Below are 20,136 nucleotides of genomic sequence, written 5' to 3' on the forward strand. Positions count from 1 at the left end.
TTTAAAGTCATCACATCTCAAACAAAATGATCACTTCTGGAGTTTTGGATGATTAAATTAGAAGCTTACTTCTCATCACATCCACCATCAAAATGAGGGAGTTTTTGGTTAAAACAGTATTTATCGTTTCAGCAAAGTCTCACGGACTTGAAGATTCTGTTTTTGAGGTGCAATGAAACTGTTGTAGAGGTTTACCAACTGATTTAGATTAGGCTTTATTCTGAGACCAGCGTGACGGCTGACTGGCGAGCTTTATTTGTCTGTCGGCCAGTCCAGGCTTTGTTCCATCTTGATGGGTCAATGATTTGCCTGCTGAGGTAATTCACACCCTTTTTCATAGCTCACAGCAAAATCCGCTGTATTCAAAGATGAGGGTGTACATTCACACTCGATCACTGGCAGAGTTTTCGGCCTCAAAGCTATCTCATTAAACAGACAAACAAACAGACACAAAAGAAAGGTCAGTGGCTGCTGGCTGACCTTTTCACCCCGTCGTCTTTCCTCACTGCTGACCTGCAGCCCGGCCTATCCAGCTGCGTTGGAGCCGGTGGGTGGGGCTGCCGTCAGACTGGAGAGACACGGGGGGGCTTCGTCACACTGCCGTCCAAGTCTTCCTCACCAGACTGGGGCCCATCTGGGAGAGAGAAAGGGTGTCAAAGAGAATTGGCCCTGCAGCCACTCACAGTCTGTCTTCATGGAATAAAATGAGTATCTATTTGTTTACGTCGCGCAGGATTATGTTACCACAATCTGTTCAGATCATTGACCTGCAGGGGAGGCGCCACAACTGTCCACTTCAGGTTATCAGTCAGAAACGAGGAGACGAGCCCATGCCGTCACCTTGACTGCTCCGACGTTTCCCACCTTTCCGGTAATGGTCTTTGACACCAGAGTGTCATCGGAGCGAACAGCCAAGCAGCAGGAGCGCGTTCTGCAGGGCGTGGCCCAGATGGTCATGAATATGGAAGCAAGAGTACCTTCAGCTGGAGCCAGGGCTGATGTCCCAGGGTGTTTCAGGAGAATGTTGTACATTTGCTGAAAGTTTCCAGGCAAACAAGACAGCAGGAGCAAAATCAGACATCTTTATGATCACTTTGCCCAAATCAGAAACCGTTAATAGGAACCAGACACAAGTCAAGACATGAATCTTAAATGTTCCATCCACACTGATGAGATAAATGATGCAAAGCTACAGATGTGAGTTCCGGGGGGTCTTCTTCCAACCGAAAAGAAGATGTAAGAAGAAACAGGCCGGAGTGTCCATGTGATGCATGGTTCCTTTTCACATCAGGGTCCAACGCTTCATTCATTTTACTCATTATTCGAACTGAGTACTGAGTATTTTCACCAAGCAGAAATAAATATCACACATAGGAAAATATTCAAAAAATCCTTTTTAAATCAGCTCTCTAATACTTTCAAGCTGGCATTGAGCTTTTGCGTTTTTTTTTTTTCTTCAAACTGTCAAAAATAATTGTAGAAATATACGTCTCCTTTTACCCGGCTTCAGGCATTCCTTTGATCGCTTGATCATAACTTTAAAGGTCAGTTCACCCTGATAACAAAATTAGAAACAGTTCCCCTTGTACCTTGTGGCATGCACTTACTTTACGGTTTATACGTACCATAAATCAGCAGAAGTCAAGGCGATAGACATCTCGAGCCTGTCCATACACTGTAGAAAAGGATTTCAGGTTTGCGCTCAATCAGTTCATTTTCCTAAAGTAGTTCAAACAAAAAAGTGTGAAGTATCATGGTCAGTTGTATTTAAATAATGTGGGAAATATTCAAACAAGGGGAACGTTTCCTTAATGTCAGCATTAGATAATGTTAATTTTTACTGTACACTCACTATTAACAATATCCATTTGTGTTTGATTCTACAATTATGTTAGATAGTTTAAAAAGTTTGGTCATTTAAGTACTGAAGCCACACTGGCATGATGAAAGCAGGAGACAGAATTGCTCTAAGTCTGAAATGTTCTGGATCCTGTGTCTTTCTGAGCGATACAGCGATACAGCGACAGTAAAAACCAACGCATCATTGTTTTGCTTCGAGTCAGTGCAGCGTGTTTTTTCTTTTCTTTTTATTTTTTACAGTGTAGCACTGAGTCGTAAAGAAAGCGCCTCTCTGAAATTTGAATGCAGTGACCCTTTAATGCGGTTTGTCAGTTGATATTTGACTAGATACTGAAAGGTCAAAGTTCAGCAGAAGTAGTCACATGATAGACTGGAACTGAGTCATCTCCTGAAGCGAGCTAGCAGGAGAACCCAGCAAGTCATTCCGTCAAAGAAAATGAAGTTCTAAGCACATTTACATTTTAAAAAACTCATTTTTCCTCAACCCGTGCTGCCAGCATCTGCTCTCATATCTTTCATTGTTTTAAAAATGCTTGATTTTGCTTGTTTTATGATTTACCTGTTTGTGTTTTTCTGTTGTTTCATTGAATTCATTCATTTTGTGGTCACCTTTGAGTTACGTTATGCTTTATGTTTTGCTGTTTGATCAGTGGCTCACATCACTCTGGCAGTCCCCTGGCCCGCGGTGCCAGGTACTGTATGTCAGCTGACTCCTCCAAGGTGTACACCATCCCTCAGACCAGCAGCTCGGGGCCGGGTCCGGAGCCGGAACCCGAGCCTGGGCCCAGCTCAGAGGCCTGCGGACAGACACGCACACAGTCCAGTTGCAAACTCCCAATGGGCACGAAGACGGCTGATGATGATGATGGTGATGATGATGGTGATGATGATGCCCAAAGCACTGAGGGACCTCCTAGCATTTCAGAGTGTGGGTGAGTGTGTGTGAGAGAAGAAAAGTCGACAGACCACATATGAGACATCAACAAAAGTCCCCAACACCACAGAAAAACTGGAAAAAGTTCCTAGTTTTGATCCCATTCACATGGCTCAGTTAGCTCAACACTCGCTCTCATGCAAAGCTCCGTGACACACTTTTTAATCGTGCTCCTGTCAGCACTATTTCTCTAGCTGCAGAGCTCTTTTCTCCAAGACCTATTGTTGTCCCACCAATCAGCCCACCCAGAGTGCATAAACTGGCCTTGATTGAAGCCGACAGCCACAAAATAAATAAGCTCAATGAAGCCGCGGACATAATACACTTGGCACATGTCACTTGTGGTTATTGATCGTTGTTGTGAAGCGGAGTCCCTGTGGACTTTCAGCCTGAGACTCCACCAGATCAGCATCTCTGCTGGGAGCCACGCAACGATCCGCACACTGCTGCCACAAATGCAGCCCAAGGACAGCAGCCACACGTTCGTCTGTGGAAATATAGATGAGGAATGAACGCTGCTCTTCAACTATGTTGAGAGCTTGTAGTCTCTGTAGACTTTATATGAGCATCAACGACCCACTGTATCCGTCTGATGATTCAATTCAGTGTTGAAGAAAGAAAAAAAAATAACATTCTGACAGTGAAATTCAAACAGATCTGATGGTGTGACTGCAGTGAGGTTTTTGTTTCGAGCTCTGGGTCTGTTTTGAAGGAGTAAATGTGAGATTTGCCCTGGAAGACACTCCCCGCCCTGTCTCTCAAGTAATTTCATTCAGGCTGTGAGATTCGCTGCTTACAGCTGTGTGATTGATCGCATGCACTGAAGTCATCTTCTGCCGACTTATGAAAAAGCTCCGTAATCCACTTACCCTCCCTATTGTTTGTTTATATATATTCCTGCCGTTTTATTTCATCTTACATAACAGTGCCTCATGATAAATGGCCTAATAATACTCACAGATATTGTTCCAACATAATGAAGTTTCTTTTCCCCCCTTTCCCAAAAGTTTCCTCGTTTGCTCACACTGTATGTAATGCAAGATGTGTAACACTGCCTCTAACCCTCGGCCTTTTTTTTTTTTGTTGTTGTTGTTTTGTCTCCGGCTTCTGCTTCCTGTTCCAGCGGAGCGGAGAGCTTGTTAGCCTTTCTTCTCAAAATCCTGTCTGAGCGTTCAAGGTATACAGTTGAAGTCCACCCTGATCTGACCCAGCCTGCTTCCCTCCACACACCACGCCACCCTGCCCCCCTGTGCCCCAGACCTTTACCCCGCTCCTCTCTCACGGCGGGCCTTTCGCTCGTCCTGCCATGGGGTACATGCTATAATTGAAGGGCAGCTAGTTGTGCATCAGTAGCTGCAGTTTATAGAAACCTACTGCCGCGTGCTGTACTTCACACACATTTGCCCAGGAAGCATCACTCCAGCACGATACCTATACCTGCGCACTCTTATATAAGTCTCGGTTATGCAAGCCATGCCTCTCTGAAACATCTTGTAAGAGTCCTGTAGAGAACTCGGATTGATGAAAATGAGTTAAACTGACAGGGAGCCTATTTTAAGCTGATTCAGCTCTGTCGGGTTGAGGTAAGTGGAGACATCATGCAGTGAAATAAGGCTATAAAACATCAGCAAGGAGAAAAGAAAAACATTCAGGAATGACACTGGACCGAAAGTAGTTTCATGAGAACTGAATATGGCTGTACAGAGAAAAGGTATTTTAAGAACAATGAGAAAATAACAAATCAAAATGTTTGTATCATTTGATTAATACTGACTGTTCAAGTCAAGACTTCTCATCAGTTGGTAACACACCATTTCACACTGTTCCCGATTCGTTCTGCCCAAGATCTTCTGCAAACATGTACCCTGTGGTGTTTTTATCTTGACGAATAGTGGCAGAGTGGAGAAACATGCAAGGCACCAGACCATTACTGCTGTGGTTATATGCACTATCGCATCTATTGTGGGTTTCCAGTAGAAGAAGCAGAAGGTATTGCTACATCGCGAAGCATCAAAGGAGAAAATCTATTTCCATCAATTTTTTATTGTTTCCCCTTTTGGATGCCGCAACTCTTCCAGCCTCAGCCGAGTCGGAAAACATTACTTTTCTCCCCCCAATCTTCTGGCCAGCTTGATATTAAAAATGGGGAGATGAAAACATAACTTTTTCTTTCACACCTATGCTTGAAACCTGCTGCACAAGGACACATTTTAATACGCATTACGCATAATATCACTGCTGCACATTACAGCAAACTTTACCTGGAAAGGTCAGGGCATTAATGTTGCTCCAATCTTCCTGCAATTATGAATCGATCATGTAAGAGAAAATTGGACAAGCATGAAGTCGAGACAGAAACGACATTTCCCTACAGTTTTAGAACGAAGCCTTCAGCGAACAGAGCCCAGCGAGATGCTCGGATTTTCTTTTGAAAACGGAGCAACTGCTTGTAAATTTAAGATGTCTTAAATTGGGCAGGATGGCAGCTGGCAATCACACATTTTCAATATCTGTCTGTGTGTCGGGGGCTTGGTTGCCATGGCGCCCGAAGCTTAAAACAGAGCAACTCCGAGCCATAGTGTCTCTAGGTAACCATCGCAGCCATGCTGTCCCATCATCTAATCATCCGGCGAATCTCCCCGTGGCCGTCTCACACCCTGCCAGCAGCACTCAGTGTGTCACGCTCGGGCTGCTCACTTTAAAGCAGAGGTCTCGCAGCCACATGACTTCACCAGCCAGGTCGGTCACATCCTCGGCGCCCTTTTTTGCCTTCCCTACTGGAAAAACTCGACACCCTCAAAATCATTTAAATGTGCTCAGACAAAACCACCTCTGACAACCTCTGCCAACAAAACATGTCACCTCTTGTGAGTCCTTCTCCAGCCCCGTCTAACGACTCTCGTGTCTCCTTCTGTTGTGTGTGAACACTCCTCCAGCGTCTGTGGTTAACACTCGTGCGTGGATGTTGTTTCTCTCCAAATTCCCTTGTTTTTCTTTTCCTTTCTGCGTCTCACCGTGCTTGGCTGCATCCTGTGCACTCCCTTTAATCGCTGTGTTGGCACGGCGATATGGGACAGGATGGCACTTGAAATAATTCCCCGTCCTCGCTCCTTTTCTATCCCTGTTACCCCACATTCACCTGACTCGCATGAAGTGTGGAGGCACCCGATGTTAGAACGTGAAGACAAAATCCTCCACCCGAACCCTTTTTGTGATACCGCCACGTTTGTCCCAAGTAGCCGGGGCTGCCTCTGAACCCGAACGGTCTGACGGCCTCGCTCGCCCGAGAGTTTCTGTGACCCCTTGTGATGAACTGTGCGTCCTTTGCCCTCTGTGTTGTCTACAGGCAGCTGTACGCACATGAGGCTGCCTGCAGGCTTCAGGCTGCTGAGCGGGACGGGAAATCGCTGCCGAGACTTTCCAAAGAAGAATACGTTAAAATGATGCTGCCTGACAGCCCGCTGGGAGAAGACAGGAATCGGAAGGTGAGGGCATTTTGGATGACTAACTGATGGATTTGTTTATTTTTACCACACAATGTTTGTCTGAGAATTCTATGATCTCACAAGTCAATTCCCCCTGATAGTCTGAAATTTTTCTCATGAGATTGTTGTAATCACACAATAAAAACATTAGGATTTGTTCTACTTTGTTTCCATATGAAATATTCTGAAATAGAAGTAGTCTTACTATTAATCGCCAGTCTACATCCAGTTCATTCAGAGGGAAACCAGCCTCACAGAAAAATCTAACTCGTTAAAACTGTAAATAAATGACCAAAAATTGTAACTGAAAGGGCATCCTCAGATTCAGCTGCAAAATCTGAGGCTTTCTGCTCGTGCTTTTCTCCTGCTGGGGAAAAACCAGAGCAGATAACCGCTTGCTGGGAAAGCAAGACAAACATCTGCTGTCGATCAGCTGGCACTGCTGCCACGGCTGGTAGGACTCCTCCATCCCGACACGAGAGTCTTTCAGTCTGCGATGACTGGCACAGTGTTTGGTTAATTTAATTTATGAAGGGGCCTGAGTTTGCTCAGTCAGGATGTCATGGATTAAAGGCAGGAAGTCGCAGTGCGCGCATTGATGTTTGATGTTCCTGAGTCCCAGAGACTCTATTAATTGCATCTTGAGTTTACCGCACCAACCCCCATCCATTATCTACCAGGAAGAGACCCTGGAGAAATGGACAAATGGGTTATATTTGGATGCTACTCAATTCTAATACAAATGCACTTCAGCTCCCTAGAGAAGGCAGGAATATCCTCTGGCACAGGCAGGCCTCGTCCCTCAGATGAATAGCTCCGAGCAGCTATGGCCTCTGACGTCGTTTCCTTGATGAGAAAGGTCAGACGGTTTTGTGCAAGTCTTCAGAACATGTCGTCATCTGTCAGAGTACAGTTAGGTGATGTAACTTCAGTATTGAGGTGTATTTTTGGTGAATATCCTCAAAAAGTTTCAAAACTATGAAGGTGGCTAAAGTCACTAAACTTTTCCTGTGGTGGAAAAAGAATAAAGTTAACCTTGTGAAACTGAGCCTGTTTGTTATGCTTTGGCTCCAAACAAATATATCTTTAAAGTTTGTCCATTTATAATGTTAATAAATTTCATATGAAATAGTGGCTTAAATTAAGGAGATACCTGCTGCGTGAAAACGCAGCGAGATGCACAGTGCATGTCAGTAAAAAGAGCCGCACAGAAACGCACACACAACAAAACTTAATCCATTACTCAGCTCAAAATTATTAACTCTAATGGAAATGCATTTATGAAGGAACGTTTGTTAATGCAGTCTTTACACTACATCCCTCCAGCAGAAAGCAGGTGCATCAAGAAGCAGATCTGGGAGGGAGATGCATCACTGAGGGCACAGAGCCAGACGCTGCAGTAATACACACATGATTCCAATAAACGCTTGCTCTACTTTTCTGAAAGCAGCTTTGCTGGAACTGCATGTTTTCAATCATCAGCTGGCAAACAATAGAATCAAATTACACTAATGACAGTGCTGAAACCACCTTCACTTTATTCCTAACTCGCTTCATATGGCCTGACTTGTTAATCCACTGAGTGATTGAACAGTGTGTACAGTACAGGTTTACATGTGTGTCACTTCCGGTCACCCGATGCCTTTTTTTTTTTCTTTTTTTTTTTTTCTTCTGTGCAATCGCTGAGCAGGTGCGGAAAGATTTACCCCGCCGGCGTCCGCCAGGACGCCCTTCCACAGGCAGACGGGCTATTGTGTGGTTGACGTCAAGGAAAGGCAGTTCACAGCTTATTCTCCCACAGTGTTCCTCGTTTTGAACCTCCTGTGGAGAAGGAAAGAAAAAAAATAACGCTTTGAATAGGTGGTTGTCCGACACATCCTCCCAAGTGGCACTTCAGCGGGTTCCAACGCCGCTTGTTGGCTTTGTTCCTGCACGGGCAGCGGGGGGAAAGAAGTCAGGAGAATCAGGAGAAAAGAGGGTGGATGTGTCACCGCTGCCTCAGCCGCACCGCTCTACAAAAGAATTCAAAGAGCTCATGGCACAACTCAGGCTGTGGCTGCTGCCAGCCGAGGTGGATTTAGACACGCTAGAAACGCTGATAATCTTGCAGGTTTTAATAACGCCGTATTTTCTGCGTAATGTGCACAGCAGGTTCAGTTAACCGGCGCCAGGATGTGTGCCGAGAGCCCGGTTTGATGCCGTAGATGGAATAAATAGATGGCTCTCTGAAAAAACATTAAAACCTGTTTGGAGATGGTTTCATTTGCCGTGACTCCATTTACTGGGGCTTTAAACCCGCGCTATTTTCGCTTTATATGAGAGAGCAGCAAATCCCGTTCAAAGTTGTTTTGATGAGCGAAAACCTTATGGGGTCTAATCTTGTAAAGTTGGGTGGGAAAACTTGCAATAAGAGACAACCTTGTTAAGCCGAAGCCTCTGAGATGCTCTGTGAAGGCTGTACGTGTTTGCTGCTTTGAATTCCAGTATATCTCTCCACTTTAAAGACAGACTAGATGTTTGTTAAATTCTCACTCTGGGATTTGTGGAGGATGTGTCTTTGAAATGGAGATGGCTGGGTGTTGGCCTGCGGGGAGACCGCTGCAGTGTTGGTTGCAGCTGCGAAGCCAGCGGCAGACTTCAGCTCATCTGGCCAACTGCCCCGCATATCATTTGTGGCTACTTTTTATGTCACTCCGGCTGCATCTATGCAAGCTCAACGCGACAGTGATGGATGGGGTTGGTCATTGTGGCTTTTTGTGTTTAAACTAGAGATCTTCTGTCAAAACTTCACCCACATTAATGAAACACTGGTGTCTCTGCAGTGATATATTGTGTAACGGCTCACTGCGCACAGAGGACGTCCCCCCTCCAGGATCAGGCTGCTCTTCAAGCCCCGCAAAGCTTTTTGTGATGATTCATCCTGACCTTGTTCTCTTCTTGAACCGCTTTCATTTGATTCAGCATCTAAAAACCTTTATATGCTTAAAGTGAATTCACCAGCCGGTGTGACTACTGACCATTTCTCTGTATTTTATATGGTTGCTGTGTCTTAATGATTCTCTTTTTCAGATATTTGATAGAAAAATGTTTTCTTCTTTTAAATTATATTACGGTATCAGTTATAGCTGCAGGCATACATGTAGATTTTGTTTTTTAAAGGTCACCATAATGTCACTGTTGTCATTTGTTGGTTGTTCAAATTTACAATTCACATTTGTTCTTACACGGGAATGATTTATTAAAATTTGGTGGAATCATAATAAACAAATGTTGGGAAAACCTTTTAAGGAAGCATAGAATATAGAATTGCATACATGAAATATAGTTATTGTTCCCGGAATTGATATTGTGCTTCCAAATACGTGACGCTTCACTAAATAAGATAATAAGATATCAGAAAAATATGCATGACGTGTTTTAAATAACCAAAGTTAGAGTTGTAGTTTTTAAATGTTTCAAAAGTGTTGGATTTTGTCATTGGATCTGCTCTTTGGGCATCATAAGAGTCGGCCCAAATATTTTCCTTGCAAAGCAAAAGAGACTTATATGGAGCCAATCTAGTGGTCAGAAACTCCTCTCAAATAAAATATTAACAAAATATACGTATATTATAAAGTAATCATTGAATAGCCCGCGTTATTACTGAAATTGAAATGAAAAACCAGCAAAAACCTTGAAAAAGCCCAAATAGTTTTCAAGTAATAAATATCACTTCCCTGCTTTCCGAAAGGTAATCAATCTTAATATAATAAAACTCATTTCTTATTAGATCTTTTAATCTCTTTGTTCCAAAGAAAACATCCCTACTGTGCATCGGACATCTTTGCTGCTGTTATTATACGACTCTGGGGTGAAATTAATGTTATCTCTGGTGGTTGGCGAAGGAGTCGAATTGCATGTCCATTATTATAGTTCATCTGATGCTTCTGGTTTTATTAAATGTAGTTCAGCATCACGGTGAAAGGCTTCATTATCTCCTTCAGCATATGACAACATGACTCTGTTGTTGTTCCTCTGAGTGGATAGATCTAGAGAAATCTGCTTTACTTGGGAACAAACGCACAGAGAAGTCAGTGTGGCGAGGTTGTCCAGGACGTCCAGCATCTTCGCTCTCTTGTTTTCACATCAGGCTCAGTGACGATGTGCCGCCGCGGCGCAGTGGCCTCTGTCACCACCTTCATGAGCCTTGTTCCCTCTTATATCCCCACTCTGCCAGACGCTCTCCAGCTGTGCTCAATCCATCTGCATTTTCCTGCGAGCGCAGACTGTAATTGATTCCCGACACCGCTCTCTGATGTTTCTCGCTCACCCACCCAGCTGCCCAATTGTGTAAACTTGCTGTGCGGAGGAAAGGCAAAGCGCAGCAGAGGTGCATCCGGGGGGCTTTCGGGCAGGAAGCCGAAGATCATCTGTCTGCTGATGTTGTCCCCGTTGTGACTGTCTGCTGACAAATCGTTTTTCCCTCCTTCCAGGTGTCGGCGGTGGGCAGTCTGTCGCCGAGACGCTCCCTCTATCGAACCCTGTCCGACGAGAGCGTGTGCAGTAACCGCAAAGGCTCGTCGTACGCCAGCTCGCACAGCTCCATGCTGGACCAAGCCATGCCCAACGACATCCTGTTCAGCACCACTCCACCTTACCACAGCACGCTGCCTCCTCGCATGGTCCACAATCAGGGCGCGTCCAACCTGCGGAGTGAGTACCCACGCAAAGCTCCCAGCTGCTTGAAAGAAAACAAACAGATCTTCAAACCATCTTCTCAAAATGCCGAGTTGAGACAGACAGCTAATGCATATTTTCTAAGCGTGTTGCTTCTGGATTATCATTCCTCTTTTCTGGCACCAGACAGGAGCCAGGATAAGACACTTGTTTGAAGAGCCACTCCTGTCTTACCAATATCATTAGCGCAACTGGTGCACACTCCAACAACGCTGCTTAATATAGCCAACTAATTGGAAACGGGTGAGGCTGCGTGCCTCATGCGAGGGACCTGCTTCTCCGTCTGCATTAAGCAGACACCTGTCACTGTTGGCTGGTATTCCCCACTCGACCGTCTTCCCAGCATCCACTGAGTGCGCATTAGTGATGAGAGGTGAAATGTGTCCTGCACGCACTGCTGGAAGTCTTGAAGATCTTTGACATTAACGCGCCGTTTTTTTTTTCCATCCGAAGTGCCACATTGTCTGTCATACATAATGTTTCATTCACTCATCAGTTTTTGCCTGCCTCCCCTCCCTGTCCTTCCAGCCTCATTTCCATACAGCTCCTCACCTGTCTCCTGCTGCCGTCATTAGATAGAAAATGGCTTTTGGAAAGATGTTTTTCTCTTTAGCCTCCTCTGGCTGTCAACCTGATGGATTCCTGATTGTTTTGAAGGATAGTTGAGAACACTGGCTCTCTCTTTTCCTCACTGAAAAAGCCCAATTTGGTAAACAGTGAATCACTCAAGCTCCAAGACACTGGGTAAATTGAAAGGAGAGTGTCGGCACCACCTCAAGCTCTCTTTCCGTCTCTTCTCTACTTCTCCTCTCATGCCTTTCTAAATGCCTCTCTGCAGAATGGGAGCTTGTTTATTGCGTTCGCCGTCTTTCAGGGGCTGAGAGGGAGGAGGGGTGGCACGCACAGGGGGGAGGGAAAGAAGATATTGATTGAAACATGAAGACATTCGCTTAGACAAGTCATTTATCGCCTCTCAGACGTGCGCCTTGCGAGTGCCACGTACAAAACGCAGCTTAACGTGACTGGAGCCCATCCTGCTGTCACAAAGATACAAAACTTTTCCTTGCAAAGTGTGATTGTTTGCAACCTGCTGGTGGATTTGTCAGATGGAGGCATCTCAAGGAGACTTGGAGCTTCTTGACAGCTAATAGACCTAAGAATATAGAGAAAGGACAACTGGGAGTGTAAATCATGGGCTCTCGCAATGGTGTTATCATTATTTTTAAACCTGTCCCTTCACCTTGGGACGCAAACACAAACTAGATTGTTGTGAATGTATAAAACTTATTAGAAAAATTCACACAATAACAATAATGATTAGGATCAAATCTGCCCCATGACAGAAACAGCCATCTTCAGGAAATATTTTTATCTACTGCAGGAAATCACCAGCGGGAGATAGACAGGGTTCTACAGAATGCTCGTGATCTTTATCTTTTTATCCAGTCAGTGTTATACACTAAAAATATTGAGTTCGTGTCTGGCTTCAGATCATTTCTCAGGAAGTCTGTTTGAGCAATAACATGAAAAGCGCACAAATTCCTTGGCTCAAGAGTTTCCAAGCTGTAATAATCCAGTATGCCAAAGCACGGAATGAATAATTTAGCTGCAAACTCATGTAACACGTAGCAATATTAGCTTGGACTTAATTTGTAATGTGTCAGCTTGAGAAGATCAGCTGTGATCTACATATACTGTCAAAGATAGGTCATAAACTATCAGCTGTTTCACAAGTATTTTATATAATTTAATAACCTAGACATGTATTTTGTAAATTGCATGATATTTCAGTTTTTTAGGGTTAAAAGTGAGATTAAAGACTTGACAAGTCATGAAATGGAACAACTAGAGGTGTAGTTGGAAGTCACATCCATTAGTTTCAATTTGACAAATAACTTTACCAGCAATTAGGATCAAAGTTCTGCCTTCATCCCTCGATGCAGCTGTTTTCCTTCTCCAGCCCCCTTTTGGCCGATTCAAACTGATGGGTGACTCAAACATTGCCCCTAAACTGAGGCCAGGCCCAGACACTGATCGGCGTGCGTGCCTGTCTCTGCAGATGAGTTTTGGTTCTCTGACGGTTCCTTGGCGGACAGGTCCAAGTTCAGCGACCCGGGCCTCATGCCCCTCCCAGACACTGCCTCGGGCCTGGACTGGTGTCACCTGGTCGATGCGGCACGAGCGTTCGAAGGTAACCAGCCTGGCTGAAGCTGCTGGCACCTCGTGTAACCCACCCTCCCTCCCTCTTTACTACCCGTCCCCTCCTGGCTGCTTATCGCGTGTGTGGTTGTACGTCAGTAGATCTTGCAAGTGCTGGCTGGCTTGCATGTGTAGGTTTGTGTGAGCTGTGTGTTTGTGTTTCTCCTGGTCTATCCTTAAGTGTTGGAGGAAGAAGGCTTCTGGGAATTCTTCTCTTTGCACCTCTGTTCTGAGCTCCTATTGTGATTCCTATCGAGTACTGTTACATGCAGGAGACTGACAGATTTCTCAGCACAGACATTGAGCCAATTTTCACACCGTAAAGCCGCCGAGGAAAAACGTTTCACCACGGCAGCTTACACGACTGGGTTGTGGGGTTTGTGGTTTGGGGTGCTTTAGGTTCTTCTTTTGGTCTTTTTTTGTCCTCAGAGTACATTTGTGGGTTGTGGTGACATTCAATCTGGATAGATTAGGCCTTCCTGTGGATTTCTGAGGACATATCTGTGTCCTGTGGGATACCATGACTCAAACCTTGAAAGTTGTTATTTCACTCTGCTCTTTGGGTGACTAGCGTCAGCATATCTCAGCCATACCATGGTCGGCATTATCATTCGTTCATTATTTCTCTGATTTAAATGTTTTTTCGACCACTCTCATGCCAGTGTGCCTCCCATCTATTACAAAAATGCAAAAAGCATGCCTTTTTTTTTTTTTTTTCCACTTGAACTCCACATGACCCCGGACCAGTGAGCAGGCAATGTAGCATGTGACCATTCATTTGTCATAATTAATGAATTCTCCGCAGACTTTGGTCTTTGATACATATTCCTGCCGAACAGCCCGCGGCCTGTCGTTTGACTGGCAGCAGCACGGCGGTTGTCACGGCAGCCCTCCTGGCCCAGAAAATTCTGGGTAGACTTGTGCCTTGTTGCCGAGCAGAATGTGGCTCCAGGCTGCCGTTGCGCCATGTATGTTTAACCAGCTCTGTTTAGAGCCACGGGGAGGGATGGAAAGGGGTTGGCTGAGATGTAAAGCATTTATAGCATTCATGGCCGTGGTGCTGTGGATCCTCAGAGACTGCTCATTTTCATAATGCGAAGGGACAGTTTGGATTAGCTTGAAGTACACACTCACACAGACACACACAAACATTCAAATGAGACTGTGCTCTCTTGACTTTCAGAAGTAGAAGCAGATGGAATTAAAAGCTATCTTTGGTAAATTTGAACAACAAAAGGCTTCTGGTGCAATCACTGAATGTTCTCTTTGCCACCGACGGGTTGTGTTTTTTTCCTTTGGTTCTAAATAAACAGAGAGCGAACATGTTCACTCAGAGGGACTGCTGTGTTTTCTCTTCACTGCAAGCTGTTTTTCTTTGATTTTTCAGCAGTCTGTCCACTAAATCTGGACACAAGGTCACAGGAAAATGATAAGCTGCTCTTCTGCACTCGTTGCTGCTTTTTCTCAAAGTCTTTAATCTTTCTGATGCAGCCATGGAATATGAGGGAAATGTTCATTCATATGTAAATGAGGGCCTGGTCTCCCTTTCCTGCCTCGTCTGAATAACAGACTTCGGGCACGACCAGCTTTTGTCTTGGAGTGGATTAGCTTTCATTTGGGGCTAAATTAATGGAAGGGTTTCCTTAATCTTTCCTATGAATATGCAGATCCTCATATCTCCAGCCTCAGACCAAGTGTTTGAGAAAGAGTAGTTTGTAAAGAAACGAGCATTATGCTTAAAGACAGAGCCCTCCCTGAGCGCAACATGCCAAGTTTTGGTCTTCGGTGGGGCTTTGACGAGGCTTAAGGGCCTGGTATGGTAAAACAAGCATAACTGGTGTCTTACACCTCCCTGCAATCTGAACCATTATGAGCCTCACAGCTGTCACAAGACCCTCTGAGAGGTGAGGGAACTGACTGACTTTATCTGTTATAGTCTAGAAGTGCTCTGTTTACCACTTTGTATCCTCATTGTCTGGTTATAGATCTCTCCCTTTGTGAGAGCCGCCACCGGTGCCTTTTATACCTGAGCCATTCATTCATACAAACCATGAATGAATTCACCTGTGTGCATGCATGCCAGTGTGTCGTTCTGCTTTATTTTAGTTGCTTGTAAACGTTTTACAAAGGCACACGTTTCCTGCCGCGATGAGCGACGGATCATGACCCGTTACGTCACCTCTCCTGTCTCCAGACCAGCGCGTGGCGTCCTTCTGCACCATGACGGACATGCAGCGCGCCGAGGCTCTGCAGATCTCCAGGGAGCTGACCAGACGAGTGGCGGAGGCGGAAGGAGCGGCGCTGGGAGCAGAGTAGGCTTTACCAACAAATTCTCGAGCGCCAATGCTCCGGTAGCGAATGAATATTGACTGTGGGATAAATCTGCACCAGTGATTGTCCAGTTATAGCTTAGCAACGGTTTCTCGGCACAGCAGGCCTGTCAATCTCTGGATTACTCCACATGATGAAGTGGTTTGCATGAAAGTCTAATAAGGACTGTAGTGTCCATCTCCAGAGGATGGCTGATGGTGAGGATTTATACAACCTCAAACAAATGAAACAACTAAAATTTAGGCCAGGCTATGATCAGAAGGTTTTCCATTGTTTGTCCTTTCTAATCTTATGGATAATGTTTAGAAAATTCCCTTGCAGGACTGGAATATCCATTGAGTCAGAATGAAAATGGCACCAGCAGGTTTTCATGTATACTCCTCGCTCCTGCCTGTAGTGCTGAATAGTTTGACCAAGTTCATTTTGCTGGTTAGTGAATGAAGCACTGCATCAAGTAACATTTTGGTTCCATTTTACAATCGTCATAAAGACACATTCAGCGCAATGCAAGTCACTTTACTGGGTTCACAGCAGCTAACAGGGATTTCTTCCACCAACTATATCTTTGCATATGAAAACATGATGGTCATAAAACTGAGTTTTCCAACTCTCCTGAGGGCCGCCGTCCGGCATGTTTTCAATGTCTGTGTCGTCATCGAGCTCCTGACAAAGCCGGATAATGGGCCACTTGTTCCACTCAGGTGAGATGGAGTTGAGAGACATGGAACGCATGCAGGGCGCTGGCCTCCAGGACCTGCTCTGGACCACATTGTCTCTGAATGAGCTGCTGCCAGGTGCATTAGTGGCACATTGTGAAAATGGGGCAAAAAAAAAACATTTGTGCCATTGACCCCTTAAAATCAGCGTTCAAGTCAATAGTACGCTGTTGTTGTTTTTTGTTATTTTGAGGGTGTGTACTTCACATAACTGACTCAGATTGTTCATGTTCTCTCTGCTTGTCGGACTCAAGAGTCTTGACAACAAAAAGTTGAAGTTGTGTTTGGAATTTTTAGCTTTCTAATAGGATTCATCTTCTGTATTTTTTTAAATAGATTAGCATCATTAGCATAACATTATGAGCATCCAACAACGGTTGAGTCTGCGGGTGTATTTATAAAGCGGGACAATTTACATTTATTGTAGATCCAACGAATATATTATGTCGACATGAATTTACTAACTGCACATGGTGTTTTTTGTTTTTTTTTTTTTACTTGTTTTCACTTCAAACAAGGTAGCTGTCCAATTTGATGTTGATTTGGGGCAGAATTTGAAATGTCAATGCTGACCTCCATCATTATAACTCGGTGAACAAGTTAACTAGTTCCTTTTTTCCAGCAAAAATTCCCATCTTATCTGCAGCTCTGCAAATCCTCACACCAGTAAATCACCAAGACAATGAGTGCAAGTGCAGTGAATTCTGCCACACATGAATTTGTTTGCACAGTATGTCAAATGTCAAAATTTTCCAACACAAACTCATTCAGTCAAACATTTACAAAAAGAAGTCCGACATGTGTTGAAAGACTTTGTTGACTAACCCTAATCCTACACATGAAGGGGTAACTGGGAGTTAGTGATGGGTAGCTCGTTGTGTCACTCTGCACTTTTAAAGGAGCTCCCAGTTTTAAAAAGGTAGCTGACTCAATATAATTCTTAAATCTATCTGAATGGTAGCAACATGGTTTTTCAGGATGCAGAGATGCACTAAAAGATCAGCCTTCTTGTGGAGAATGTACCTTAATGACAGCAGGACTGACTCGCTGTCCTGAGGGATTCATGTGCACAGAAGGAGGAACTTATCTTTGCTTGCTGTAGTACTTTTTTTTTTTCTTTAGTCTTATAAACACTTTATTTTTTGTGTAACCCACTCAGCAGCTCCCCTTCCACCCTGACTGGGAAGGTCAACCAGTTGGAGGTGATCCTCCGGCAGCTGCAGCAGGACCTCAGAAAGGTGAGCGCGCATGAACCGCCAGAGTCTCAGAGCAAGCTTTCTGTCACCTCTGCACGTTTTACTCTAGCAAACAGTGTGTGTCCTCCATGTCACACTGCTCAGAAGAACAGAAATTGAGTAATGCTTGCCCAGAGGTCTGTGTAATACAAACTCATCCACTTAATTCAATATCCTGCTTCCTTTCCTCATTGTGTCCCGGCCCAGCATTTTCTCCACCTCAACTAATGTGCTTAAAATGGAGGGAGGAAATGCACTTTTATCCGCACAAGGGGAAAGACTGCTTTGCCATGTTAATGCCCCCCTATTTGCGCCGCGCTGACGAAAAGACGGATGTTCTTGTAATTGGAGGGAGGGGGGCTTTCATCAGCGTCTTTTGTGTAGATTTATTGTTGCCCCGGCGTTGATTGCGTGCTCGTGTGTGCGTCCACAGGAGAAAGAGGATAAGGCCATGTTGCAAGAGGAGGTGCAACACCTGAGGCAGGACAACATGCGTCTGCAGGAGGAGAGCCAGACGGCGGCGGCTCAGCTCAGGAAGTTCACAGAGTGGTTCTTTCACACTATTGACAAGAAACCCTGAGAGAGGAAGAGAGAGACCCGGAAAGAGAGCGAGAGAGAGAGAGCGAGAGAAGGCCTTCAGTCCTCCTGGGCACGCACTCAACTCCTACTTAAGACTCCCAGATGATTCGCAGGCAAACAAGCTATAAAACAAACCATTACCAGACCCCGGGAGTAATCAAGACTTCTAAAAATAAATAGTTTTTTTTTTTTTTGTTTAGTTTTTTGTTTTATTTTCAAAACCTCGTACTTTGAGACTGTCCTGCCCTGTGTGAGAGACTTGAAACCCTGATCTGGGCCTTGAAGTTTGGGGATCCTCCTGTGAAGTGCAGGCCTGTGTTTTGACGTTAACCGTCGCTCTATGTTGGCAAATGAGACTCTAGGGAAACCTGCTCATCTCCGGCGCTGGAGAGGAATTGAGAAAGGCCGCCGCCCCCTCCCGTCACTCCGGACCCAAAGAATGGGGGGTGGGGGGGACGGACGGACAGACGGACGGCCCCGCCCGTCTCCCGGGGATCTTCTTACAGTAGTGGAATGTAAAGCTCATTTACTGTAGTCAACATATAATCTACCTACGTATGTCGCGTCAGTCTACTGTACTGTATACTCAGCTGTACTGTATCATACTGCACACACTGTCACACAGCTGTTTCTGCACCGGCCTTCACACACACGGGAGAGCAGGGAGGTGGGGGGAAGAGGGCAGGAGGGGAGGAATGTACTGGACATAATGAAGTGGTACTTACTGTCTGCTTGCACCAAGAGGAATCCACATGTGGCCGGAGGGGGTTGAAATGAATGTAGCTCAACTGAGACCCCCTTTTTCTAGGGTTTTTTTTTTCTCTCTCTCTCTCTCTTTCTCTCAAGTTCTGGTTCCCAAAGTCACAAAAGTGTTTTTTTTTTGTTTTGTTTTGTTTTGTTATGCTTCTTTTGAATTGATTCCATTTCTTTTTTTTCCTCCGTGTCGTGTCGTTGGGTCACATGGCAGTGAATTTGATGTCTGAAGGTGCTTTTCCTTACACACATTCGTCGGTAGTTTCCATTCACTGTCCCCATGTCCTAGCAATAACAACGTGGTAGTTACAAAACTGTGTTTTTTAAAAAAAAAAATAGGAGAAAAAAAAAATGATAAAGACGTTAGCACAAACGTGAAGAGTTCCTGTGGAGACGCAGTGGTATTTGACATGTATTTATATAACAGGAAGAGACTGTGCCTAAAACTCATGGTTGTAAATGGATTGTTTCTTTTTGCTTTTACTTCTCTTTTATAAACACATGCCTTGTCTGTGGCTCACTGATATAAAATCATGTGTGAATGAGTGCGTGTGTGTGTGTTTGTGTGTGCGTGCGCGCGTGTGTGTGTAGTTTATCACAGCGAAACGAGTTCTTATGCAGTGGTTTCTAGAGCATTAGAGCAAGCGCCAGTGAACCACACTTACAATGCCAAATGTGTTTATTTCTGTACATATCCGCCACAGAAGTGTCTTGTATTTAACACTATTATTTAAGCTTATTTAACCTAAAGTTGTTTATTTTATTAAGGGTATTTGTTTTTGTTTTGTTTTTGTTTTGTTTCTGCACTAAGGAGAGATAAAGCTCTGTGTATGTTGTAAAGTGTGTAGCTTGCCAGGGCAAAAAACACTATATATTTAAATATATAAATGATGACTTTGGAGATTCCAACATTTGGATGCTGCTAGATTAACAGTTTGCTGGTTTGTAATGCTTTTAAAAAATGTCTCTCTCCGTAAGCAGTCTCATCCCTGGTGGGACGTTGGTCGCTTTTTGTTTTTTGTTTTTTTAATAAATGTAGTTGTAAAAATATGCGATTGTGTTCTCTGGTGTTTATTTGTTGACAATAATAGATTCAGCTGGAAATCTTTTCCCTGTGTGGAATTTTCCTGTACAGTGATGAAAGCCCTACAGGATGAAGCTTTTACTGAACACATCAGCAGCCCTGTGTGTTCTGTGATTGAACAGCTTGTGGAAAACATCAAAAAGTCACTTCTTTACATTCTCACTTCATGAAGATTATTTCATTCCCATCATGTGGTTTATGTTGATGTTTACAGTCGGACAGATGAGGGTCTTCAGGGACATCA

At 44.4% G+C, this 20,136-nt stretch overlaps 1 protein-coding gene across 2 annotated transcripts in view; it reads left to right on the forward strand.

Annotated features, from left to right (window-relative positions):
- Nucleotides 1–19,857, forward strand: part of LOC115399827 (signal-induced proliferation-associated 1-like protein 2) — an 86,765-nt gene extending 66,908 nt beyond the window's left edge. Inside the window, exons 15-22 of one of the 2 annotated variants that reach the window (XM_030107407.1) lie at nt 2,511–2,792; nt 3,918–3,971; nt 6,141–6,279; nt 10,752–10,971; nt 13,055–13,186; nt 15,389–15,506; nt 17,401–17,479; nt 17,910–19,857. In XM_030107407.1, coding sequence (XP_029963267.1) covers nt 2,511–2,792; nt 3,918–3,971; nt 6,141–6,279; nt 10,752–10,971; nt 13,055–13,186; nt 15,389–15,506; nt 17,401–17,479; nt 17,910–18,056 — 1,171 coding nt within the window. In that variant the 3' untranslated portion in view covers nt 18,057–19,857. The remainder of the gene's footprint in view (nt 1–2,510; nt 2,793–3,917; nt 3,972–6,140; nt 6,280–10,751; nt 10,972–13,054; nt 13,187–15,388; nt 15,507–17,400; nt 17,480–17,909) is intronic. The other variant, XM_030107409.1, reaches the window with a different exon arrangement.
- The last annotated feature ends 279 nt before the right edge of the window (nt 19,858–20,136 follow it).

This window comes from Salarias fasciatus, chromosome 13 (assembly GCF_902148845.1).
Source record: "Salarias fasciatus chromosome 13, fSalaFa1.1, whole genome shotgun sequence".
Lineage (NCBI taxonomy): Eukaryota > Metazoa > Chordata > Actinopteri > Blenniiformes > Blenniidae > Salarias > Salarias fasciatus.